At 38.9% G+C, this 26,883-nt stretch overlaps 1 protein-coding gene across 1 annotated transcript in view; it reads left to right on the forward strand.

The window, feature by feature from the left end:
• The window catches only part of DDX10 (DEAD-box helicase 10), a 278,111-nt gene that overhangs the window by 164,844 nt on the left and 86,384 nt on the right, over window positions 1-26,883 (forward strand). Inside the window, exon 16 of the mRNA XM_058686692.1 lies at window positions 5,720-5,776. Coding sequence (XP_058542675.1) covers window positions 5,720-5,776 — 57 coding nt within the window. The remainder of the gene's footprint in view (window positions 1-5,719; window positions 5,777-26,883) is intronic.

Below are 26,883 nucleotides of genomic sequence, written 5' to 3' on the forward strand. Positions count from 1 at the left end.
TCATCATTCTTAGCTCTGGAAGATAACTTGTATTTAGGCTGATAATATCCGCTAGAACAGCTGGGAGTGGAGAGAAGCAATACAACATGAAGTTCTCTTTCACTCCCTGGAAATTTGCTTTGAGTGCTTTATCGGTTTCGGATTATAGGTTTAGATAACACAGCCGTGCCAGGATGGGGCTTGGACTGCTTGTGAAGATGGTACTACTAGCGTGAACGGAAGGTTAGAAAAGAGTTAAAGGGACCTTTAAATTTTTTTTTTTTTAACGTTTTATTTATTTTTGAGATAGAGAGAGAGACAGAGCATGAACGGGGGAGGAGCAGAGAGAGAGGGAGACACAGAATCGGAAGCAGGCTCCAGGCTGTGAGCCATCAGCCCAGAGCCTGACGTGGGGCTCGAACTCACGGACCGCGAGATTGTGACCTGAGCTGAAGTCGGACGCTTAACCGACTGAGCCACCCAGGCGCCCCATGGGACCTTTTATTTATTACTTATTTAGTTATTTATCTATTTATATTTATATTTATTTATTTATTCATTCATTTATTTATTCATTTATTTTCAGTGTTTATTAATATTTTGAGAGAGGCAGAGTGCGAGTTGGGGGAGGGCAGAGAGAGAGGGAGACACAGAATTCGAAGCAGGCTCCAGGCTCTGAGCTGTCAGCACAGGGCCCGACGCGGGGCTCGAACTCACAAACTGCGAGATCATGACCTGAGCTGAAGTCAGACGCTTAACTGAGCCACCCAGGCGCCCCAGGGACTTTTCAGGAAGTCTATTTCATTTTTGTCTTTGTTGACACGGAATTGAGTTGCCATTGAGTCCACGTATCTAAAACATAAATGTATATGATATCAGGAAGGAGGGGAGCAGTAATCAGGCATCTGCAGTGCTGTGCTTTGCATGTGTTATTGAATTAGTGCTAACAGTTAACTTCTGAGAAAAGTGAGCTAGCTTCAAATTACAGATGATAAAATAGACTTAGAAGGAAGGATCAAGTAATTTTCCATGGTCCCATGAGTCACAAATGGCAGGCCTGGGACTCTTACTCCAAGGTCTTTGTTATTCTACAGACTTTTTTTAACTATTCGTTCTGTTTGAACTACCTTAAACCATCAGGCATTCTCTTACAACAGCTAACTCTGAAACAGTGAATGAAAGGGTGAGAATAGGAGTGGAGGATTTTGAGGAAGGAATGACAAATAATGGAAATTGTTCATGTTTCCAGAGCAAGGCCATTGTTGTCAAATACATTAAGGAATAAAGTAAGCGTGGTGGTTAGTAGCTTAGTTTAGGACCCAGTACTAATAATGTCTTTGCTTGAGTGTTCATTCAATATCTATATAATTCCTAGCACCAGAGTCCATTTTTAAGTAATTGTGAGTCTAAGAGCCTAAGGCCTTGTCGAAGACTGGTCTGGCTCAGATGACCTTAAGAAATTTTACTGTTGTCAGCAATGTCATCATGAGAATAAGGGACTAAACATCTGGTGCTTAATTCCAAATTGGACTTAATGAATAAAGCTTACTTTCAGGGGAGGAAAGGAGATCCTCTTTTTGTATATCCCCATCCCTTTTCCAGTTTCAGCCCTTCCTACTACCCTACTACCATCACAACAAAGTGTACTATAAAAAAGGAGCCCTGGGGCGCCTGGGTGGCTCAGTCGGTTAAGTGTCCGGCTTTGGCTCAGGTCATGATCTCACGGTCCGTGAGTTCGAGCCCCGCATTGGGCTCTGTGCTGACAGCTCAGAGCTTAGAGCCTGTTTCAGATTCTGTGTCTCCCTCTTTCTCTGACCCTCCCCCGTTCATGCTCTCTCTGTCTCAAAAATAAATAAACATTAAAAAAAAAAAATCTATTTAGAAAAGGAGCCAGCCCGTTACTGTGGAACCTTTCTGATTTAGAGATGTCTGCCTGAGAGGTTTCTCTTTATATTCCAGAGAGCTTATACCATTTTGTGATACTCAGTTCAGCAGCTTGATACATGGGCCCTCCTTCATATTCAGCATCCAAAATAAGACATTTAAATACTCAAAATTGCATAGATCTCATCAACTGCGTGGCAAGTCTTTGAGCTGTTTATCATCTCTATTTTTTATTGTTGAAATAAAGTGGGATCATGCGATTTTTTTTTTTTTTAAACACCATATGATGTTTGAGAGGTGAGGTGGTGGTTGTTAGATTGATGGTTAATGGCTGGAGATTGTGGTTAAGGAACATGGGCGGAGCTTGGTGCTAATGTAATCAATGTGTCTGACAAGGCCAGGTCATAGACTAAAAAGACCAAGGGAACTAGACTGTTTGGCCAACTCTTAGAAGCCCACCATGGGGCTTGGCACATAGTAGCTCAGCAGATGTTTCCAGATATACTTACTTTTCTCCCTGTCTTCATATCCTTGTTGAGTTGTTACAGATTTATATACAGAAGAGGGAACAGATCAGAGAACCTTGCTTTGTTTGGAGTCCCTGGGAAGGATTTAGGTTAACTGGGATTTTGTTGTTGGAGGGTAGGGGGTGTCTTCAGGGCCAGAAATCTTTGTAATCATTCTTTTATTCACTTCTGTTGAGCCAATTTTCTTCCCTGAAAAAGAGGTTCATGTAATACTGAAAGAAGGATAGATGTTTCCTGCTGCTCTCTCTGACAGCTGGGAAATTGATTCCTTACCAAACTGACACAGTCACCTGATACTCATTCAAATAGCTTATGCTTCCACTAGCTCCTGAGTTGTATTTCCAAATCTGTGAATTTCCAAGATTGCCATAGAATGAAATGATTTAAATAACGTAGTCCTGTCTGCTGATGAAATTCATACTTCATGGTATTTGCTTTTCTGGAAGCTAGGGATCTATAGTTTGTGAGAAGCCAGAAGAGGTATAATAACATCTGTAAAGAGGGTGTTTTGTACCTTGAAATGTGATTTTTCTGTTTTCCTATCCCTTGTGTATTTGGTTTCTATTATTGAATTTCACGCTCTTCTTACATTTAATCATTTGTAGGATGGTAAGACTAAAGATAAGATGTTGCCTTATTTTTGTGTGGCATAAAATAGCTTTTGCTACCAATGTGTCCTCAAAAATGAAATAGGAAAATAAAGGATTTGAAGCATTTGAACCACAAAAAATTAAGAGAGAGGGAGAACCTCAATTGCTCAGTCTAATAAAATTTAATTATTTTATTAAAATAAAAGTCATTGTACTCCAACCTTTATCTTTTTGTCTTGTCATTTTTAACATCTATAAATCATATGTATATATTTTTAAAAAGAAATTTTTTCCTGCCTTAGTAAAGGAAAAAATGTACTTTCTTTTTATATCCATTTCCTAAATTTTGGATTACCATAAATTCTACTTTCTGTTTTTTCCTCTGTTTGAAGACAGCTGTTTACTCCTGCCTCTTTTCAGGTAGAGTGCTAATAGCTTTTTAAGATAAGAAGGAAAAGTTTTCTAATTTTCCTTATGTTTCACCGAGTATTGAAAGTTCTTTTTATTTATACTTAAGCTCCATGTCCTGCTCGTGGTCACTCCCTATTTTAAAGGTTTTGGATGTCCCTCATGCATCTGGGACTTGTGGTAGAAATGTTACAAGGAAAAATTAGCCCCTTTGTATGCCCATGTGAATTCTGATGGCCAGGTAAAATTTGAAATTTATAATGTCCTTCCTTGACGATAATGAAGTAATACTGGAGTTCCTTAGCAGTGGAAAATTGTCAATATGTTCTTTTCTGCTAGATTAAAATGACTAGACGAAAAGGGCCAGAGTGGAAATTATGTTTACTTGAATAGAAAGGGTTTTTCCGATGTGAACATATTGAGGTTATTGTTTGGAACTTTGAAGTGCCATTTTCAGATCCTCTAATGCGTTGGGAGAAGGCCAGTTACTGAATAATTACAACAAAAATTTGTGTGACTGTTAAATGTGGTTAATTATCTTCTTTTTCCCCCTCTGCACAGAGACTGGCAAAAATTAATTAGATAATGTCCACAAAATGCTATCGGGGGGAAAAAATGCTATTAGGATGAAAAGACCCATACGGTAGCAGACCATTATTAATAAAAAAAGAAATGGAATATTTGTCTTAAACATGTTGATAAAACAAAAACACTATGCATCCACAAAACAAGTATGCTTTCTAATGGAGGGGAGAGTGGGGAGAGGTGTGCTGGAATTGAAGGAGGGAAGGGGGGGAAGTGTCCTGGGGTTGAGAGAGTGAGATGTTGGCTCCTTAGACCTGGTTTTAGTCTAAGCTTCATCATTGGCTGGCTGCGTGATCCCAGATGTTACTTAATCACCTTGGTTCAGTTTTTTCATCTATAAAATGGAAAGAATAATACTTGCAAAGTTTTTTTAAATAGCTTAAAAAGTATATGTAAAATGCCTAGTATACTGCTGTCTAATTCAGAGGTATTAGTGTTTGTAAGAAATACAATGTAATAATGGTGTGTTAATGGGCATATGTTTTTATAAAAGTTCAGTTTCATCACTCTTGTTATTTGATGTTTTGCACGCCTATATTTTATGTAGCTTTAGTTTTAAAATAAGTTTGAGCAGCATAGCACTTGAAAGTCACTGTGACCTTCAAAAACCCAGAAACTTCTTTTTGTAGGACATAGAACTGAAGTGTGTGTAAGAGAGAAGAGGGATGGTATTACAGATACTTGCATCCACAAACTAGAGCCAACTCTCAAACTAAGCCTGATGATTAGTTGTTGTAAATCCTTTTCTTTAATATTATTTTGCTACTTTCATCTATTTTGTAGCCTGTTTTGTAGACAGAGACAGAATGTGAGCACGCGAGGGGCAGAGAGAGAGAGGGAGACACAGACCCCGAAGCAGACTCCAGGCTCCGAGCTGTCAGCACAGAGCCGACATGGGGCTCGAACTCATGAACCGTGGGATCATGACCTGATCCAAAGTCAGACACTTAACCGACTGAGCCACTCAGGCTTCCCAAGACGAGCCTTTTTATTATTTTAACACTTTGTTTTTGAAGGGAAAAAGAGGTTGTTTTTATTTAAAAGAAAACTATTTTCAACTTTAGCCGGGTTGTTTTGTTTTGAATTTTAATATTGTGCATACTAATTTATTGTGCATACTAATTTTTTCCTTACTTTAAAAAATGTCAGTGTTGTGTTTTGTGCCTACTTACGATCATTGGAAAACTAATGGAGCAATTATAAAACAATATAATAAAATAACAAGCTTTGTAGGAATGAATTTCTGTTATCTGTTTGAGAAAATGTAGCCACTTTTCTAAGAACAGATTTCATATCCTTATAGATTTTGCTTTAGATAGAGGAAAAGGGAAATACCATGAATGCATTTTTTTCCTATTTATTCTAATAGCTGACATTGATTGTGTACCAGTTATACGTTGGGCGTTGTGCTAAGCACTTATGTATAGTATTTTATATAATTCTTAACACCAGTTTTAGGAAATGTGTGTTCCTGTTATCTTCATGTTTCAGTGAGAAAATGAGAGTTACAAAATGCAAATAAGTTGCCCCAGATTGCACAGCTAGCAGGTGGTAGAACTGTGGTCTGTCTCCACATCTTAATGATTATGATAACTTATGCCAGTCCCATCGAGGGCATTCAGTAAGTATTTATTGAAAAATGAATGCCAGGTATCAGTTGGCTTTAAAAAAAAAAGTCAAGAATGTGTAGTCTGATTTACATGTAATCAAAGTTTATATGCTGCTAATTCCCCCTTCTTCTTGTAGGAGAAAAGACTGAAGGAAAGGGAAGCCAGAAGAGAAGCCAGTAAAAGACAAGCAAAGGTAAGGATTGATATTTTTTATGAGAAAAAATGTTGGTAACGTTGAATGGGGTTTAAATATTCTGCTTGTCCATATGCATTTTTATATTTATCTGTATATCATGACGTTCAAATTGGATATAAGTCCATGTGTCCTTGTCATTTACTTTCTCCAATTATTTCTTTCCTCTGTGATACAGGATGAAAAATGCATAAGATAATTTGTTTGCTGGCCTTTGCCCTACTGCTCCCGCCACCTTCTCCCATTCTATTTTGTGCCTATTAAATACGGGAGAAGGTTGGCTTTGTGGACCAAGCTTGGCAGGATTTTACACTCTGTCGTCTTTTGACCAGGCAGACAGCTGTGTGGACCCAACTTCATAGTAGATGACTCTGACAGCACTGATTGCTTCACTTCAACTCCTAGAAGCTAGGGAAGAGTACTCCGTATCGGGTACCTTTAGTATATCCTATAAACAGACAGCACAGTATCGCTTATGTACGTACCGTTGTGAACACCATCCATGTGCAGCTATAGTTTTTATCTGGTGTGTTGGACACTGAGAATGGTTCAGCTTCTACATTCTGAGGTCATTGAGCACAAATGATTTGCTAGAACCAGGACCCAGTAACGTATGTCATTTCTCATGCCATATCTCACTGTGCTATGCCTGACTAGCCATGATTTCCTCTTGGCAGTTAGCAAAGATCTGACTCCCTTCAGTAAGCCCATAATATTCTTTGTCATTTTTTCCATGCTGGCCATAGCACTTAGAGAGCAAGTCAGAGATGATAACTCATTTTATAGTTCTGAAGTGGGAAGCAATTACTCTGCAGAGTAAGATGAAAAGACTGTTTATATTCAGTATTAAATATCACTCTGTCTTCAGACATGCCCGAAAACGAGAGCCATTGTGTGTGTGGCCTGACTGCGAAATCAGGGGGTGGATTCTGCACATGCTTTTAAAATGCAGACGTGAACTGTCACGGCATAGAAATTACATCTTAGGGGCTGTCGTGGGAAAAATTTAAATTTAAGAAGAAAACTTTAAATCTAACAAAAGCATTTGATATTTATGAATATTGCATGTTCATCATAAAACTAAACTTACTTTATTTCACTGAGAAGCTCTCTTTTCTGCATGTAAAATTATGAAATGAAAGATGTAATCTGGAGCCAAAAGAAAGTTTGGTTACTGTATTTCCTTTGTGTGGATTCACACATATTCGTGTATATTACTAAAATTTTTTTTTTTGTTGTTGTTGTTGACGATGTGTGCTTCACCTCTTGTAGTGGTTTAAGTCATAAGAAGTTGCTCTCACCTGTGGGCCTGCCTCTTGTGCCTCTTATTTTTTTGGGAGTTGGTGTATGCATTTGGATTTGGTACTGTGCCAGCGGGGACCTAAGCCTAAAGCTGGAAACACTGTCAGTTCGGTTTTTCTATTGGGGCAGTTCTCTAAAATGCACTCCTCCAGCTCAGCCCACCCTTCCACTTTCTACCCCCGTAAATGTTCATCATCTGTTTCCTGGCATGTGACAAGAAAGGAAGACACCTCATTTCTGTCTGACCAGTAAGGCTCATCCTGGAAACAAACAGAAGAGGCTCTGTGGCCACCATGGCTCTGCTGCTCGGCCAGAAGTGCTCAGTAGACAGAGGGTATGCTTCACTCCCGCTCTGGGTGGTAGAACTGCCTCCCTTTCACGACCTCGACTGCGTGCTCCGAGGCGGCAGGCCTCCTGTAGGAGTGATTCTAGCAGAGGGGCAAGCGGCTGTTTGTAGCCAGGCCTCCAGCGTTCCCGTGAGACAGCAAGGGCTGGCAGCGGTGGCAGGTTCAGGCCGACCGTCGGAGCCTGAGGAGTTAGCTTGGGTCAACCTTTTTGTGCCCTGCTTCTTTTCAAATGAAAGCGGCAGGATGGAGATTCTCGTGGCTTTTCAGGTGCCCTTTGGAAATAGAACCAGAAGATCTAATTTAGAGAGACGGTGTAAAAAGGGGTGATGGCCCTGTCTTCTGTGATGTCTAAGAAGAAATGCCTGGTGTGAATTACCAGATTTCCTTATTGTCTTTGTGCATGTGCTTTAAATGATGGATGAGTCAGTGTTAGAGTAGATTTTATCCCCTCTTGAGTATGTTTCCATGTAATCATTGTGTGACTTGTGGCTCTGTCTTCTGAGGCCCTTTGTTCAGCTTCAGGCTAGAGCATCTTTCAGTTACTCAGCCTGCAAGATATCTAGACGATGCCTTAGTGGTGAGAGGAAGTAGTCTTCTCAGACCTACTGTACCAGGACGTGTAATGTCACCTGGCCAGAGCTCTGTGAAGAGTCTGCAGGCCACTGACTTTGTGAGAAAGGGAGATGCCCATGGCTCTTTGTGCCTGGTTTTGTGCTCCATTTGGCAAATACCATGCCATACAAGGAGGAACATAGAAGATAGAATACGTATTTTTTTAACTGGCAAAAAAAAACATTCAAGTGAAAATTAATGGATTTGTCTTTATTTCCCAAAAAGGTGAAAGCTTAATGATAATGTGTGGTTTCGGTTTTATAAATGATGGTTGGTGGTTCTCTCTTCCGACATAGAAAATATTACTAGGAAAAGTTGCTTGAAAGATGGAGTGCAGTGAAACCCAGTCGGAATGGACCTCTCAGCATTCTGATGCAACTCTTTGTTAAAAGACAGATGTACGACTTGCCTAGAAAATGTTATGTGCGGTGCCAAGAGTAGGAAAGAAACATGAACTTCGAACTCTTGAGGTTTTCTGGGAACCCAGTACTTAATGATTTGGAGTATGGAAGTGTTGTGAGTATCAAAACTTTGTTCAGCAGAGAAATATTTGAACTGCAAAATGGACTTTTTACTTTGACAGGATGTGTGTGTTCTTATAACTTAGAAATTTTAAGCTAAGAGATGAAACAAGCAGTTGTAGCAATGATCAATAGACCACATGTCTCTTGAGGTTCAGGGAGGTTCCATAATCCTGGAAATGCAGCCTCACCCCTTCCTTCAGCTTCCCTCCTGTTACTCTGATAGTCACACGTGCTTGTACTAACCTCCAGTGTCTGCAGTGATTATGCAGAAGTGTAAAGAAAAGAACAACAGTGCTGAAACTTGAAGAAATAGATCCCCGGAAATATCTCTGTGCTATGCTGCTTTTGAAAAGAAAGTAGAATTTATTAAACAGAAGTATGAGGTTGATAAAACTGAACAATGACTATGAAGGAATAAAGAGTAGGAAATAGCTCACAGGCACTTAAACAATGGAAAGTTAGGTGTTGCTTGAGTATATTACACATGCTTTGGTAGTTGTTATTTTTTAGGTGTGGGGAAAGTTCTATTAAAATAACTAAAATGCCCTATGAGTGTGAAGTTTTATACTAGTAAACTTTAGCTTAATTTTTCTCTAGTTTTTATTGCTTTTTTTTTTTTTTTAACTTTAGTGACCCTGGGACACTTTACTTATTTGCTTAACAAATAGTAGTCTTAGAAAACAGTTCTTTGGATACCTCAGGTGGTCTCAGTTAGTTCTTTGAGGACATAGGATGCAAAGAAATAGGAGTTGTATAACTTTAGAACATGAGTAGACCTGAGAGATGGTCTGGAGTGATTTTCTAATCTTTTGGTCTATAATTATCTTTTTTTTCTAGCCACTGATAGTTTCACATAGCAAAGCTGCATTTATTTACTTTGGTAGAACATTCTATTGTTTTTGCTTTGGATTGTCTTTTTATTTATGAAATATAATGATGATTTTAAGAATCATCATTTCTCGACAAAGTCAATCCTTCAAAATCTTTTTGGACTTTTCTTGGTTCATGACATTTAAGAGTATGGCCTCCACTGACCTGCTCCAGTAGTTTGAGTTTTAAGTAGTACATTGAATAGCCTAGGTGTCTGTTGGAGGTATGCGGGGCAGGACTCTGGGCTACCATTTTGACTTCAGTCAGAGCAGCTCCATGTTTTTCTTCATGTATACTAAGCTTTTATTTGAAATAATGGTTCTACTTAAATATGTACTTAATATTTTAGCAGTACTCAGATAAATTAAGGCTAACAGCAAGTAAATGACTTAATCCCATCACTGGCTTCGTTGGTGGCAGAAATAGTATGTCTACTCAAGCTCTCTGGATCCTGTTCCTGTTATTGCCCCATGCTGCTTCAGTATGTTACTCTTTACCCCTTTTATTTTATATTGTTTTTCTTTAAAAGAAACCTGATTTATATATGTGGGCTAATAGCTGTTCATAGAAAAGACTAATAGCAAATCCGATGAGTTAAGGTAGACCTCTGAACTGACACTAGAAGGTAGGCTGTGTCCATTGTTGCTGGGTGACCCCTGACATGTCATTTCCCTTTCTGGCTTCTTCTCGCCACATATAAAATGAAGGGTGTATATGACATAGTCACTTTTAATCATGCTTACATTTTCGTGGTCCCATGTAATCTTGATCTGAGCCGAGATACCTAACAAAAATGTATGCATTGTACTCACTGCAGTTCCTGATTGGGATCCACAGCCTTTCTCAACATTCGTGGATAACTCTTTTGTTTTCTCCCATGTCTTAAAGGGTTATCTTTCCTTACAGAGCTACTAATACAAGTTAATAAATGTTGGTAATGGTCATTCCTAGGTCCTAAGCCTTTGTTTTTATTTCTTTTTGGTAGTGTTTTATTGACTGACACTAAATTAAAAATTTTAATTTGGGGGAAAATTTCTCCTCATTCTGTGTATTTCCATCCACCCACCCCCCTCCTTTCTCCTCATTCTGTGTACTTCCATCCACCCACCCCCCTCCTTTTTTTTTTCTGGCATTTCATAGTATTGAAATTTTACTGGTCCATTTCTTTGTTTTTAATACAGTTAGAATTTCAAGGGCTTTAGAGGGTCAGTTTATTTTAAACCAAAGAACTTTTGATAAAATTAAAAACAAGATAATGGAAACATAAGTTTGTTTATAGTCCCAGTTCCCAGAGAAAGCAAAGGTCCTCTGTGAAAGTAAATTGCTCTCACATCTGAAGGGACTTGAACCTTTCTAGGGTGCCCTCTGCTGCTCTGATATAATCACTTATTTAATGGTGCCCTAAATGAGTCATTCTGTTTCTCTAGGCAAATTGCTCAAATAGTACCTTGTCTTAGTGCTATTATAAGGCCCATTATGCTGTCCTTCTCCTTTTTAAATAAATAGCACTGAGTCTTTTAGATGACATGCTTTTTTCCCATTAATATCTACCTAAGTGAACAATGAATACCCAAGGAAGTTTAGCTTTTACTGTGATTCTAGTGTTGGTTTGGTTTGTGGGAATATTAATATAATGATTCTGTTCTCTTCTTTTCACTCCCTTCCTTTTTCTCTCTTCCCCACCCCTCCCTACCTTTCCTTTCTCTTCTGTCTCTTTCTCTGTCTCTGTCTCTGTCTCTGTCTCTCTCTCTCTATTTCTCTATCCTTCTTGGTAATGAAGAAGAAGGGATTACTAAATTTGAACTTTTAACTATCTTGGATCACTTGAGAGATAGTTTCAGTGTTTTCTTGTCAGAGAATTGTTCTCTAGTCGTGAAGATTTAAAGTTAAGTATGGGAGAAAGAATCCTGCTGGCTATGATCTCTTCCACATGGTGAATACATGTGTTCTTTTAAGACTCAGCTTATGGGTTCTCCCTTTTATGCGGACTTTTCTGATCACCTCAGGTAAAATGGACTTCTGCTTTTATAACTTGCACTCCATTCTCCTGTATAAAGTGTCCGATGGTTCATGGCACTTACTTGGATACATGTCTGTGTATGTGTCTTCCTGCTCAGCTCTAAGTCTTGTTCTTGGTGTCTCCATCACAGTGCTTGTTTCATGATGAGCTCTCGATAAATATTTGATGACTGACTGAATGGGTGAGTGAATGGCTTGCTGGGATACAGGCACAAACTTAAAAATTCTTTTAAAATATTTTTTATTGCTATAAAATACACATAAGATTCATTATTTTAACCATCTTTAAGTGTAATGTTTGGCATCAGTTGTATTCACACTGCTGTGCAACCACCACCAGTACCCATTTCTAGAACCTTCTCAGCCTGGATGAAAATCGGTGCCCAGTAAACACTTACTCTCCATTCCTACCTCCCTATCCTCATCTCAGAATACAAACCTTTGAAGAGAAGACTCTTCTATTCCAAATCATTATTTTTCATGTGAGCAAGTGAAGAGTTTTTATGAATAGGTGATTCTTCCGAGATCTTACAGTTAAATAACAACAAAACCTGGCCAGACCCCAGGTCTCTGGGTGCTTACGTGTGTGTTTTTCATTCTCCTTTAAAGTCCCTTCCCCCAGTATAACAATATAGGAAATAACAAAGAGCAGTGCATGTAGTTTAGAATTTTCTTAGATTTATTTAAGGTATCACAGGAATAAGGAAGTTATTGACACTGTGCTCTCAGTCACAATCTCAACACTTTTTAAAGACTGAAACCCAAGTAATATTGAAAGTTTCAATAGCACCAGTGTTAAGTATATCAAGCAATTTTTATAAAGAATATCCCTTATTTTTCCTGTAGCATACCTAAGAATCGTAATAGGAACATGAGTTTGGGGTACAATTTTTGTGAACATTGTAAAGCATAACAGTAGTAGCTGCTGTCATTCATTGACTGCCTGCTATGTTACAAGTACTGTGATTAAATGCTCTTTGTGCATTACTGCTTTAATCTTCACAAATAGCACTGTGAGTTAACTGGTATTATTATCTTCATTTTGTAAATGAGGAAGTTGAGGCTTAGGAAGTTTATGCAACTTTCTCAAGATCACATGGCTAGGCTAATGGCAGAGCCTAGACTCCTGTCTACTTCACAGGACTTCAAAGCCTTAATACTTAAGCATTGGGCCATATGGTCACCTCATTTCCAAGGCAGTAAAGCGTATTCACATATGAGAATCTTAAAACCTAAAGCAGAAATTACACGTAAACAGATTTCCTCATGAAATTGCTCTTAGTGTCTACATTTAGTTCATCTTACAGTAGGTACTAAGAAACAGACCAGTTAGATATATAATCATTGGCAGATACAGAATAGTGTTAATTTCCTATTAGTTTCATAATTAGTTTCATAATCCCCGTAATAAAGTCTTTTCATATGAATGAACTATTATGAAGTAGATTACCATTATTTTTGGCCATGCAGATCAGTTAAACATGCCATATTCTCCTTTACTTCTTTTATACAAATTTCCCCTCTCCGTGGGATGTCCTCCCCTTCACTGCTTCTTCCTTCTAGGTACTGTTTCCTTTTTGAAGACTGACCTGGGGCACCTGGGTGGCTCAGTCGGTTGAGTGTCCGACTTCGGCTCAGGTCATGATCTCATGGTTCATGGGTTCAAGCCCTGGATCAGGCTCTTTAGTGACAGCTCAGAGCCTGCAGCCTGCTTCAGATTCTGTATCCCTCTTTCGGTCCTCCTCCGCTGCTCACACTCTGTCTCTCTCTCTCTCTCTCTCTCTGTCAAAAATAAACATTAAAGAGATTGTTTTGAAGACTGTCCTGCCCCCTTCAGGCAGAGTTGGGCATTTCTTTCTGCCCTACTACCCTTTTGTACACTGTTTTGCCTTAATTCTTGGTGGTTTTGACTCCCATTGCTAACCTGTAAACTCTTTGAGATCAGGAATTGAGAGTTTTCCTAGTAGCTGGCAGGTAGTAAATGCTTATAAATACTTATTGAATATTTAAGGAAATGCAGGTATATTCATTCTTAAAGTTATCATTTACGTGTTAATGCTGTGTCAGTCATAGCCTTCTTGAAACACAGAGATTGGGGGCGCCTGGGTGGCTCAGTCGGTTAAGCGTCCGACTTCAGCTCAGGTCACGAACTCGCAGTCCGTGAGTTCGAGCCCCGTGTCGGGCTCTGGGCTGATGGCTCAGAGCCTGGAGCCTGCTTCTGATTCTGTGTCTCCCTCTCTCTCTGCCCCTCCCCCGCTCATGGTCTGTCTCTCTCTCTGTTTCAAAAATAAATAAACGTTAAAAAAAAAAAATTGAAACACAGAGACTGTACCCATAGAATAGAGTGGAGTTGCACTCTACTGATTTAAATTTTTGCCAGACTGAATGCACCCATGACACCCAGGGCTCTGCAGATTGCTGCTCCTTCCTTCCCCCTTCTCGTTTATTCATCACCACTACAAACAAATCCATTAACTTATACCAAGGTTATAGAACAGCGATTCTGGTACAGCTTCACTGTTGGCAGTGTCATGGTGAATATTGTATTTGGTGGTTGTGAACATGGGTTGCCTGAATAATTAGAACCTAATTCAAATGTGCTTAGACTGTTAGAGAGCTAGGACTCAGATGCAAGCCAGTCTCTACCTCCTGACTCATGACCACTGAGAGTTGTGCAGTGGGTGTTAAGATGAAGGGTGATCATAAACCCATCCTGTGCAAGCTGTGAACCTTGAGAAGAAGATAAAAATTTTCAGACAAGTCAGACTTGTTGCTTTTAAACTTGCAATGCAATAAATAACAGGTTAATTCGAGACAGAATTTTAATGACTAATTCAGGTATTTCTTTTAATACTTTTTAAAGAACGTTTCTTTTATAAAACTTGTAAAATAAAATGTTATAAGCAGATACAATTTTGGGAAAAATAGACTCAAAACACATTTGAATAAGATGCCAGAAAAAGAGCTCGTGTGTTCGTGCTTGCGCGCTCTCTCTCTCTCTCTCTCTCTCTCTCTCTCACTCTCTCTCACTTACACGTACATATGTGTATATACATGTGTGGGTATATATGTGCATATGTATGTATATATATTATCCCTTTCTGTGTCTTGTAAATCATTGTATTATTAAATGCTCTGATGGACTCTGCTCATTTGGGTGGTCATTTAGCTCAATTCCAGTACATGAGGTCTTTGATTTCACATTGGACCAAAACAGAGTAGGTCAGTCCCTGTGATGCCCTTTATACTCAGTTGTGCCTTATTCTGCTTAATCACAAGTTAGAGATAATCTGACACTTATATATTTGAGTTAGTGGTTTATAGGAACATCTTCTCTAGCAGAACAAATTAACTTTATCTGAATCCTTGTAGTCAGTTGGTAATTGTGTGGTCATTAACACATACCCTACTTTGTAGAAACTCTTGTGAGCATGTGTACATGTATGTGTGGCCATTATGATTGTGGAAGCTGATGCTTAGAATCATCAACCTTTATTTTCATATGTATTACTACTCACTAATGATGTGTATGATAACTTTGATTGGCTGTTAATAAAACTATTACTATATTTTGGGAGTTCATACTATCATAATTTCTTACAGTAAACAGAAATCCCAAATTACTGGGGAAAGAAGTGCACGTGGGTCCTTTTCTCCTTTTCTGTTAAGATTTTGCTTTACATCTCAGAATCCTTTCATTTATACTAGAAACTGAGGACAGGTCTAGAGAATTACCATAAATCTTGATTTTAATGATTTTCTGAGGTGGTATAAGAATCTGTGTGGGTTTTCCATGTTATAAGTAGAGATTTTTTCCAATTCTTATAAATTTCCAACATTGGCTATCCCAAGAATAAATTATCTGTAATCTATATATTATATGATGCAGGTAACTTATTATATATAATTGTTTAACGTATGTAATATAATTGATAAAAATACTCTTTTTTTTTTAAGTTTATTTATTTATTTTGAGAGGCAGAGACAGTGCAAGTAGGGGAGGGGCAGTCAGGGGGAGAGAGAGAATCCTAAGCAGGCTCTGCATTGTCAGCACAAAGCCTGACGCAGGGCTCGAACTCATGGACTGTTAACTCATTTGCTGAGCTGAAATCAAGAGTTAGACACTTAACAGACTGAGCCACCCAGGCACCCCTAAAAGTATTCTAAAAGCTATTAAGATGATCACAATATGAATTTGTATTACTAAATTCATAGTACCTTCTTGTTGTTTCTTAAATGACGCACCAAGTGTAGAATTGTCATCTTGCACATAGTTTGGTGTTAAATATCTTCTTTTATCAGAAGAGATGGAGATAAACAGAATGGTGTGTAAACAGAGTCAGTCATGCTTGTAACACTTAGTCAGAATCTAACACAATTACTGGCAGGGAGAACAGGGAGAAAGAGGATCCTGGTATTTCTTAACAAGAAGGTTGTCCTCAGTCTTTTAAACGAGGAAGTTGGAAAAAGGGAATAACAGAAACAAAAATGAAATGAAACACAGGAAAAAGAAAATGGGAATAAGTTCTGTGGTAATTCCTAAAGACCATTCCTGATTTTGGAGATCAGTGAGGGAATAAAACCGATTCCTAATTTTTAAGTATTTATGATATCCACTAGTCCTATGTGAAATAGTTTCTTGTTCAGTGACAAGGAATGAAATCCTGCTGTGTGCAACAACATGGATGGAACTGGAGGGTATTATGCTAAGTGAAATAAGTCAGTCAGAGAAAGACAGATATCCTGTGTTTTCACTCATATGTGGAACTTGAGAAATTTGACAGAAGACCATGGGGGAAGGGAAGGGGAAAAATAGTGTCCAACAGAGAGGGAGGCAAACCATAAGAGACTCTTAAATACAGAAAACAAACTGCTGAGGGTTGATGGGGGTAGTGGGGGTGATGGGTATTAAGGAGGCCACTTGTTGGGATAAACACTGGGTATTGTATGTAAGCAATAAATCACGGGAATCGACCCCTGAAACCAAGAGCACACTATATACACTGTGTGTTAGCTAACCTGACAATAAATTATATTTAAAAAAGTAATAAAAAAGTAAAATCAAATTAGTGAATAAAAAAATACTTTCTTGTGAATAAGGAAAGCTCTTTGGGGGGATGATGGTGTGTGTGAGCTGTAGAGTAGCCAAGCTTACTGTAAGCCCTTTCTTGAAGCCATGAAGACTTGTGTTGGAGAGCGCTGTAAGCAGTATTCAAAAGAGAAAAACTAGTGGCTGGAAGAATTTGTTCCTGGAGATAATCAAATATACTGAAAATAGCCTTGAGAACTTGTTTTTCTCACTGACACCTTCCCCCTGCCATCCTCTAAAAGAATTATATATATATGAAATGCTTTGTAACCATCCAGCTCTAATTAGCTAATTTATTATTATTATCCTTGCAGTTACTATTACCAGCAACATTAACTAATTACTGTTGGCTGTATTTTCTTTCTTTGGGTAAAATTGTAGCCAGGTGTCTGCATTGTTTTATGCAGGGATATTTTTCCCTTTGCTTAGTAACTCTTTATTATTGACACACACACACACGCACACACACACATATACATTACAGGGTCCAAAGATTTCTTGACTTGAAGAGAACTCTAGAATTTGTTCTTCATTGATGGTGTTGTTAAAGATTTTCGGTACCATCACAGTGTTTTATCCTCTTCAGGGTGCTTTTATCTAGATTTCCCTCCTTGATTCATCAACTTATGTAATAATTGGAAGCATTCAGTCATCTGACAGTTGAAAAATCTTTCCTACAGAAACTACATAAGTAAGTGACTTGGTTAAGGTCATATACCTAATTTTGTAGGTTAAAAAACCCTTCTGGTTTCTGTCTCAGGACCTGACAGACAGAGGTCTTCTGACACTATTGAAGAGTTGATCGGTCTTCTGTCCTTCAGATTGTACACTGCTGAATCTCAGCCTGATTGCCTTGAGCATTATCTGCAATGTTCAGGAGGGAGTGATATTAAATAATGAAACCTGGAACTTACCTCTAGTTCTTGTCCTAGATCACTGTATATTTAGGTACAAAATCACTGTAATCCCCTAAGCTTTACTTTTCCTGATTAATAGCGCAGCTCCTTGGGAGAGATGTCTGGTCATGTCTACAAAGCTGGATGTGTGCCTACCTGGAGCTCCACACTGGCACTCTTAGGTATATGCCCAGGAGGAATGCAGAGACGTCTACTACAAGATGCTCATACAGCAGCACTGTTCACAGTCCTCATGTTCGGGAAATAACCCAAGTTGTAGAATATGTAAATTCTGTGTGTAGATATAATGAGATGTTATGTAATTATGAATTATTAGTACATGCAGTAACAAAGACAAATTTCATGGATATTGAGCCAAAGAAGCCAGACACAAAGAAGTAAATACTATAGTATCCCATTTATATCAAGTTGTTTTGTTGTGCTTTCTTTTTCCAATTCTTATTTAATTTCTAGCTAGTTAACATACAGTGCACTATTGGTTTCAGGAGTATAATTCAGTGATTCATCCCTTACATACAACACCCAGTGTTCATCATAAGTGCCTTCCTTAGTGCTCATCACCTGTCTAGCCCATCCCCCCACCCACCTCCCTCCATCAACCCTCAGTTTGTTCTCTATTGTTAAGAGTCTCTTATAGTTTGTTTCCCTCTCTCTTTTTTTCTGCCCTTCCATATGTTCATCTATTTTGTTTGTTAAATTTCACATGTGAGTGAAATTACATGGTATTTGTCTTTCTCTGACTGACTTAGCATAGTGCACTCTGTCTCCATCCACATTTTGCAGATGGCAAGATACTTCATTGTTTTTGATGGCTGAGTTATATTCCATTGCATATTTATGCCATATCTTCTTTATCCACTCATCAGTTGATGGACATTTGGGCTCTCACCATAGGTTGGCTATTGTTGATAATGCTGCTGTAAACATCGGGGTACATGTACCCCTTCAAATCTGTATTTTTGTATCCTTTGGGTAAATACTTAGTAGCGCAATTGCTGGGTCGTAGGGTAGTTCTATTTTTTACTGTTTGAGAAACCTCTATACTGTTTTCCATGGTGGTTGCACCAGTTTACATTCCCACCAACAGTGTAAGAGGGTTCCCCTTTCTCTGTGTCCTTGCCTACACTTGTTGTTTCTTGTGTTGTTAATTTTAGCTATTCTGACAGGTGTGAGGTGGTATCTCCTCATGGTTTTGATTTGTATTTCCCTGATGATGAATGATGTTGAGCATCTTTTCATGTGTCAGTTAATCATCTGGATGTCTTGTTTGGAAAAGTGTCTATTCATGTCTTCTGCCCATTTCTTTTTTTTTTTTTTTTTTTTAATTTTCTTTAATGTTTATTTTATTTTATTTAAAAAAAAATTTTTTTTTTAACGTTTATTTATTTTTGAGACAGAGAGAGACAGAGCATGAACAGGGGAGGGGCAGAGAGAGAGGGAGACACAGAATCAGAAGCAGGCTCCAGGCTCTGAGCCATCAGCCCAGAGCCCGACACGGGGCTCGAACTCACGGACCGTGAGATCGTGACCTGAGCTGAAGCCAGACGCTTAACCGACTGAGCCACCCAGGCGCCCCGTTTAATGTTTATTTTTGATATATATAGAGAGACAGAGTATGAGTGGGGAGGAGCAGAAAGAGAGGGAGACAGAAATGGAAATTCCAGGCTCTGAGCTATCAGCACAGATCCCCCTGCGGGGCTCGAACCCACAAATCGTGAGATCATGACCTGAGCTGAAGTTCAGTGCTTAACCAGCTGAGCCACCCAGGTGCCCCTCTGCCCATTTCTTAATTGGATTATTTGTGTTTGGAGTGTTGAGTTTGCTAGGTTCTTTCTAGAATTTGGATACTAACCCTTTATCAGATCTGTGATTTGTCTTTTCCCATTTTGTAGTCTGCCTTTTAGTTTTGTTAATTTTGTTGTTGTGCTTTTTATCTTGATGAAGCCCCAGTAGTTCATTCTTGCTTTGTTTCCCTTGCCTCTGGCAGTGTGTCTAGTGAGAAGTTGCCGAGGTCCAAGATGTTGCTGCCTGTGTTCTCCTCTAAGATGTTGATGGTTTCCTGTCTCACATCTAAGTCTTTCATCCATTTTGTGTTTATTTTTGTATATGGTGTAAGAAAGTAGTCCTTTTTCGTTCTTCTCCATGTTGCCATCCAGTTTGCCCAACAGTATTTGTTGAAGAGACTGTCTTTTTTCCATTGGATATTCTTTCCTGTATTTTCAAAGATTAGTTGACCATAGTTGCGGGTCCATTTCTGGGTTTTCTTTTGTGTTCCATTAATCTATGTGTCTGTTTTTGTGCCAGTACCATACTGTCTTGATGACCACAACTTTATAATATAGCTTAAAATCTGGAATTGTGATGCCTCCAGTTTTGCTTTTTCTTTTTCAGTATTTCTTTGGCTATTTGGGGTCTTTTGTGATACCATACAGATTTTAGGATTTTTTTTCTAGCTCTCTGAAAATGCTGATGGTATTTTGATGGATATTGAATTAAATGTGTAGATTGCTTTGGGTAGTATAGGCATTTCAACAGTGTTTGTTCTTCCCATCTATGAGCATGGAATGATTTTTCATTTCTTTGTGTCCTTTTTGGTTTTTTTCACAAGTGTTCTATAGTTTTCAGAGTATAGATCTTTTACCTCTCTGGTTAATTTTATTCCTAGGTATCTCATTGTTTTTTGTGCGGTTGCAAATGGGATCAATTCCTTCATTTCTTTTTCTGCTGCTTCGTTTTTGGTGTATAGAAATGCAACAGATTTCTGCACATTGATTTTATATCCTGTGACTTTGCTGAATTTATGTATTAGTTCTCGCAGTTTTTTGGAGTCTTTCCAGTTTTCTACAGAGTATCATGTCATCTGCAAGCAGTGAAAGTTTGTCTTCCTTGCTGATTTGGATGACTTTTATTTTGTTGTTGTTGTTATCATCTGATTGCTGAGGCTGAGACTTCCAGTACTATGTTAAATGGTAATGGTGAGAGTAGACATCCTTGTCTTATTCCTGACTGTAGGGGAAAGGTTCTCAGTTTTTCCCCATTGAGAATGATATTAGCCGTGGGTCTTAAGTATGTGGACTTAATGATGTTGACTTATGTATCATCTATCCCAATTTGTTGAGGGTTTTTGTCAAGAGTAGATGTTATATTTTGTTAGTTCTCTTTCTGCATCTGTTGAGAGGATCATACGGTTCTTATCCTTCTGTTCATTAATGTGGTGTATCATGTTGATTGATTGCAAATATTGAAGGAGCCTACAGCCCAAGGATAAATCCCATTTGATAGTGGTGAATAATTCTTTTAATGTGCTGTTGAATTCGATTTGCCAGTATCTTGAGAATTTTTGCATTCATGTTCACCATGGATATTGGCCTCTATTTCCTCCTCTTAGTGAGGTGGGGTCTTTGTCTAGTTTTGGAATCAAGGTAATGATGGCCTCCTAGAATGAGTTTGGATGTTTTCCTTTCATTTCTACTTTTTGGAACAGTTTGAGAAGAATAGGTATTAACTCTGCTTTAATTATCTGCTAAAATTCCCCTGGGAATCTGACCCTAGACTTTTGTTGGTTCGGAGATCTTTTTTTTTTTTTTTTAAATTTTTTATTTTTAAGTGTTTATTTCTTTTTGAGAGAGAGGCAGAACACAAGTGGGGGAGGGAGAGAGAGAGAGGGAGACAGAATCCAAAGCAGGCTCCAGGCTCTGAGCTGTCAGCACAGAGCCTGACATGGGGCTCGAACCCACAAACTGTGAGATCGTGACCTGAGCTGAAGTCGGAAGCTCAACCAACTGAGCCACCCAGGCACCCCCTCATTCGAAGATCTTTGATGATTGTCTCACTTTCTTTGCTGGTTATGGGTCTGTTCACATTTTCTGTTTCTTCCTGTTTAACTTTTGGTTGTTTGTGTGTTTCTAGGAATTTAAGCTAGTGTTGAGTATTAGTTAACCTTAATTAACTTAATTAACCTAGTTAATTCCATTAATCTAGGTGTAAGTTTAGGTTACCTACTTGAGACCTTTCTTGCTTCCTGAAGTAGGCCTGTATTGCAATATGCTTCCCTCTTATGCCTTTGCTGCATCTCAAAAGTTTTGTACTATTGTGTTTTCATTTTCATTTGCATCCATGTACTTTTTAATTTCTTCTTTAATTTCATTCTTTAGTAGGATGTTTTTTAGCCTCCAATTATTTGTGGTCTTTCCATATTTTTTCTTGTGGTTTCTTGAGACTTCAAGTTTCATAGTCTTGTGGTCTGAAAACATGCTTCAGTCTTTTTCTACTTTTTGAGGGCTGATTTGTGACCCAGATCTCATCTGGAGAATGTTCCACATGCACTCAACAACAATGTGTACTCCGCTACGTTAGGATGAAATGTTCTGTATGTATCTGTTAAGTTCATCCAGTCCAGTGTGTCATTCAAAGCCATTGTTTCCTTGTTGATTTTCTGCTTAGATTATCTGTCCATTGCTTTCAGTGGGATGTTAAAGTAAAATCCCCTACTGTTACTCTGTTATTATCAGTGAGTTTCTTTATGCTTGTTATTAATTTATTTATATATTTGGATGCTTCCAAGTTGGTGGCATAACATTTAAACTCGTTAGATCTTTTTGATGTATAGACCCCTTAATTATGATCTAATGCCCTTCTTCGTCTCTTGTTACTGTCTTTGTTTTAAAGTTTAGTTTGTCTCGGGGCGCCTGGGTGGCGCAGTCGGTTGGGCGTCCGACTTCAGCCAGGTCACGATCTCGCGGTCCGTGAGTTCGAGCCCCGCGTCAGGCTCTGGGCTGATGGCTCGGAGCCTGGAGCCTGTTTCCGATTCTGTGTCTCCCTCTCTCTCTGCCCCTCCCCCATTCATGCTATGTCTCTCTCTGTCCCAAAAATAAATAAAAAACGTTGAAAAAAAAAATTTTAAGTTTAGTTTGTCTCATAAAGGTATGGCTACTCTAGCTTTCTTTTGGCATCCATTAGCATGCTAGATGTTTCTCCACCCTCTCACTTTCGATCTGCAGGTATTTTAGGTTTAAAATGAGTCTCTTATAAGTACCATATAGATAGGTCTTTTTTTTTTTTTTTTTTTTAATCCATTATGCTCTTCTGTTTTTTGATTGGAGCATTTAGTCCATTTACATTCAGGGTGATTATTGAAAGATATGAGCTTAGTGCCATTGTGTTACCTGTAGAGTTGGTGTTTCTCATGATGTTCTCTGTTCTTTTCTAGTTTTTGTTTCTTTTGGTCTTTTTTTTTTTTCTCTCCCCCACCAAAGGGTCCACTTTAATATTTCTTGCAGGGCTGGCTTAGTGGCCACAGACTCATTTAGTTTTAGTTTTTGTTTGTCTGGTAAACTTCTGAATAACAGCCTTGCTGGATAGAATATTCTTGGCTGCATATTTTGCCCATTCAGCACATTGAATGTATCCTGCCACTCCCTTCTGGCTTGCCAGGTGTCTGTGGATAGATCTTTGTGAACCTCATCTGTCTTCACTTGTAGGTTAAGGATTTCTTTCTCTTGCAGCTTTCAGGATTCTTTCCTTCTCTGTGCATTTTGTCAATTTGACTGTGATATGCTTTGGCACTGGCTGGCTTTTGTTGAATTCAGTAGGAGCTCCCTTTGCTTCTTGGATTTTGATGTCTGTGTCCTTCCCCAGGTTAGGGAAGTTTTCAGCTATAATTTGCTGAGATAAACCTTCTGCCCCTTTTCCTCTCTCTTCATCTTCTGGGACTCCAATGATATGAATGCTATTCTGTTGTAGTAAGTCACTGAGTTCCCTAAGTCTTCCTTTGTGATGAATTACTTTTGCTTCCCTCTTCTTTTCAGCTTCATTATTTTTTATAATTTTGTCTTCTCTGTCACTAATTTGTTCCTGTGTTTTGTTCATCTTTGTTATTATGGCATCTGTTTGGGTTTGCATCTTAGTATATAGCATTTATAATGTTGGCTTGAATAGATTTTAGCTCTTTTATCTCTGAAATAATGGATTCTCTAGTGTCTTCTATGCTTTTCTCAAACCCAGCTAGAATCTTTAACATGGTTGTTTTCAATTCTAGTTCAGACATCTTGTATCGATTAAATATCTGTATTGATTAAATCCCTGGCCATCATTTCTTCCTGTGCCTTGTTTTGGGGTTGAATTCCTCCATCTTGTCATTTTGGAGGGAAAAAAAATAATTAAAAAATTAAAAAGAAAAATCAAGTAAAGGCTAGATTACCTAGGTGCGTTTTGGTCTGCTTGTTGAGAGAAGATTGATAGAAAAAAGGAAAAGTAGAAAAAGTTAAAAAATAAATAAAATAAAAAAATTTGCTTTCTGTATCCAAGAAAAACATCAGAAGCAAACAAAACTAGAAGCAAAAACAAACAAATAAAAAACCCAAAGGATGCTAGATCCAGTTTCTCCTAGAGCTGGAGCATTGCAGCAGTCTGTGGTTGATAGTTAAGCTCCTGGAAGGGATTTGTGCTGGCCTTCTGGGGGAGGAGCCTGTTGCCCTGCTTCTCAGGCTGACTTGCCCTAGTGGAGATGTGGTTGGAGGGCACAAGGGGGCGGGACTTGGTGTAAAGGTTTCGCTCCGCTTGGTGGAGCTGTTTACCTCACTGGGGTTGATCAGTGTTGGTGAGCTAATGGTAAAAATGGATGCACCGTGCTCTTTAGTTTTAGTCTCCAGAACGGGAAGTTTGTACCCTTGCACTCGATCAGTCACCCCTCCTGTATCCCTGGCTTCCCGTCAGCTCCCCACCTTCACCCTGTATGTGTCCGAGTTGTCCACCTGCCAGGTGGTGCCTCCCTCCAGAGTTTGATCTCAGGCATGGCTGTGTTTCACAACTTCAGAGAGCTCTGTGGGTGGGACATCTGCTGATCCTGTAGGGTAGGGTCTCTGGAGCTATGGCAAGTATGGGCTTGTCTCACGAAATGTTTGTGCACCTGCCCGGTGACAGTGGCTCAGGGTTTATGGTAAATCATAACACACAGCTGGTGTAAGGTATGCTGCCCCCAGTCAGTGTCTTTGTTCCTCTGGCGCTGTGTAGCGCTATATGGCACCTGCTGTGTCTTCTGCCCGCAGAGAGTTCCTGTTGCCTCTGCCAAATGCACTCTAAGCGGGGGAATGGCTTTTCCCGGTGGGACCCAGGGTTCTGCCCAGTCATGAGTCTCCACCCTGCTTCCTCCCCGGGAGTACCTTTAGGCGCTGACCTCCAAAAACTTCAGACTGCATTCTACTGTTTTTTATAAAAAACTGGCAGTGCTGAAACCCTCTCCTTTTTCCCTGTCAGTGGTTTTGGAGAGCAGTTTTCCTGTGCAGTCCCCTGCATGCGTTTTCACGCTTTCTCTTTAGCTGCTTTCAGGGGGAATTGCTTTTCTTGTGCGAATCCAGCATGCTGCTTAGTCTCCCCTCTCTTTCTCCTCTTTGCAGAATGGTCTCCTACCCCTCTGCAGCACTGTGGCTTTTCTCCCCTCCAGTCCACCTCTTTGCACTGCATACCTCTCACATAATCTCCCTCAAATTATGCTGATTGTTCTGTTTATCCTCAGATTGATTTCCTAGGTTTCAAAATCGTTTCACGTTGATCTGGTTGTGTTTGAGGGACAGGACAAGCTCAGGATCCCTTCAACTCCACCATCCTAACTCCTGGTTGTCTCGTCTTTAATTCAGAACAGTTTTCTAGCCTCTTCTATGTATTTTATGACCCTGACATTTTTGGAGAGTCTGCATCCGTTTTATAGAGTCCACATGAGCTGTTTTGCAGAAGGTCCCTCAATTTGAATTTGTATGATGTTTCCTTGTGTTTGGAAGCAGGTTATGCATTTTTTGGCATGAATGCTACATATGTGACGTTATCTTCCCAGTGTATCTGTTTGTTTTAAAGTAAAACCAGCATTTGGGATAAGAGTCAAGATAGTGGTATTACCTTGGGGAAAAGAGGAGATTATTACCGAGAAAACAAGTATGAGGGGGCTACTGGAAAACTTGGGAGCGTTCTGATTTCTTGCTTTGGCTGGTAGATACATGGGGGTATTCTCTTTATGAAATTTCATCAAGCTGTATGCCTACAGTTTGTTGTACTTTCCTGGATATAGGTCATACTTTAAATTAAAAAGGTTCTTTTGAAAAATGAAGTGGTAGGCTAGATCTTTATATGTGCTTTCAGTCTACAGGTTTTAATTTGTGGATTTAGGAATTTATAGGGTATTATGGGTAACTCTTTAACTCCAGAGCTATTAGGAGTCTTAGTCCCTCGAGTCATCCATGTTTTATGACAGCTATGAAAGAAAGTTAATAATGTATATCCCTCAGATAACACATTTCCTTTTTAAATATCCTTGTTCCAAGAAGTATTATGTTTTACCTCCTAAAACTCATAAAATCTCTAAAATGAGAAAATAATATTTTGACTTCCATGCAAATTAAAAAGAAAAATGTATGTTTTCTACAAGGGGCATAGTAATCATTGTGCCATTCAGACACCTTTAACCTCCTCACTACCCCAAAGAATTTTCCCGTTTCTGCACTAAAATTGTTCCGCATTTTGGTGGCCTTGGAATGCGGTCCCGTTCTCTCCTATTTCTTCCAGCTGAGGGGAACCTCAGAGCTCTTGAAATTGGACTTTGTTTAAAATAGTGAACACAAGAGTGATGAAATGGACATTGGCCTGAATGGTCCCTCTGTGTACTATTGTAACTTCATAAATTGAAATAAATACATAACCACAGAAATAGAAAAATATTCAGAACTTGAGGGATTATTTAATCAAAGACATGATTTTATCTTCCCATGAGTAGATTTTTTCATTTGGTTTATTTTGTTGCTGTAGAATCTGGTTATTCAAATATAGTACTTTCCGTGCACATCTTATGTGAATTAAGTGTTCTCTCCCTTACTTTCACCATCTACAGATAAATATCATTTGGCAGGTGCTTACTCAGCATCTGTCATGTACCTGGTCCAGTGGTAAGAGTTAAAGGACGGAGTAGGCTCCTTTTGTAGCTTCATTTTATCTTACTTGAGGGAACAAATCTCTTGCAATTCCAAGTCAAATGTTAAGCTCTGAGAATGCTGGAGAAATAGTGTATTCGTGATCCCAAAGTTCCTTTATCAAGAATCATACTGTTTTGTCTGTCTTCGGACTGTAATCACTGCTAGAACTAAGATCAATTGTTTTATTTTACCCATCTTGGTTTTCAGCTGTGTACATCAATTTTCCTCCTTACTACAGACACATTTGATTTTTATTTCATAAAATCATCTCATTTCCTTCGATTGGAAATGATATACACTCTCAAGCTTACCCATTTATTTACATTAGTGCAGCTTTCTTTGGAAACAAGAAAGTATATTTCATAGGGCATCAGCTTCACTGAATTGGTTTTAACATGATTCTTATCTAAATTCTAAACATGACTGCTGTTGATTGCTGTCTCCTGGCATCCATCCAACCCTGAGATTTT

This window comes from Neofelis nebulosa, chromosome 10, assembly GCF_028018385.1.
Source record: "Neofelis nebulosa isolate mNeoNeb1 chromosome 10, mNeoNeb1.pri, whole genome shotgun sequence".
Lineage (NCBI taxonomy): Eukaryota > Metazoa > Chordata > Mammalia > Carnivora > Felidae > Neofelis > Neofelis nebulosa.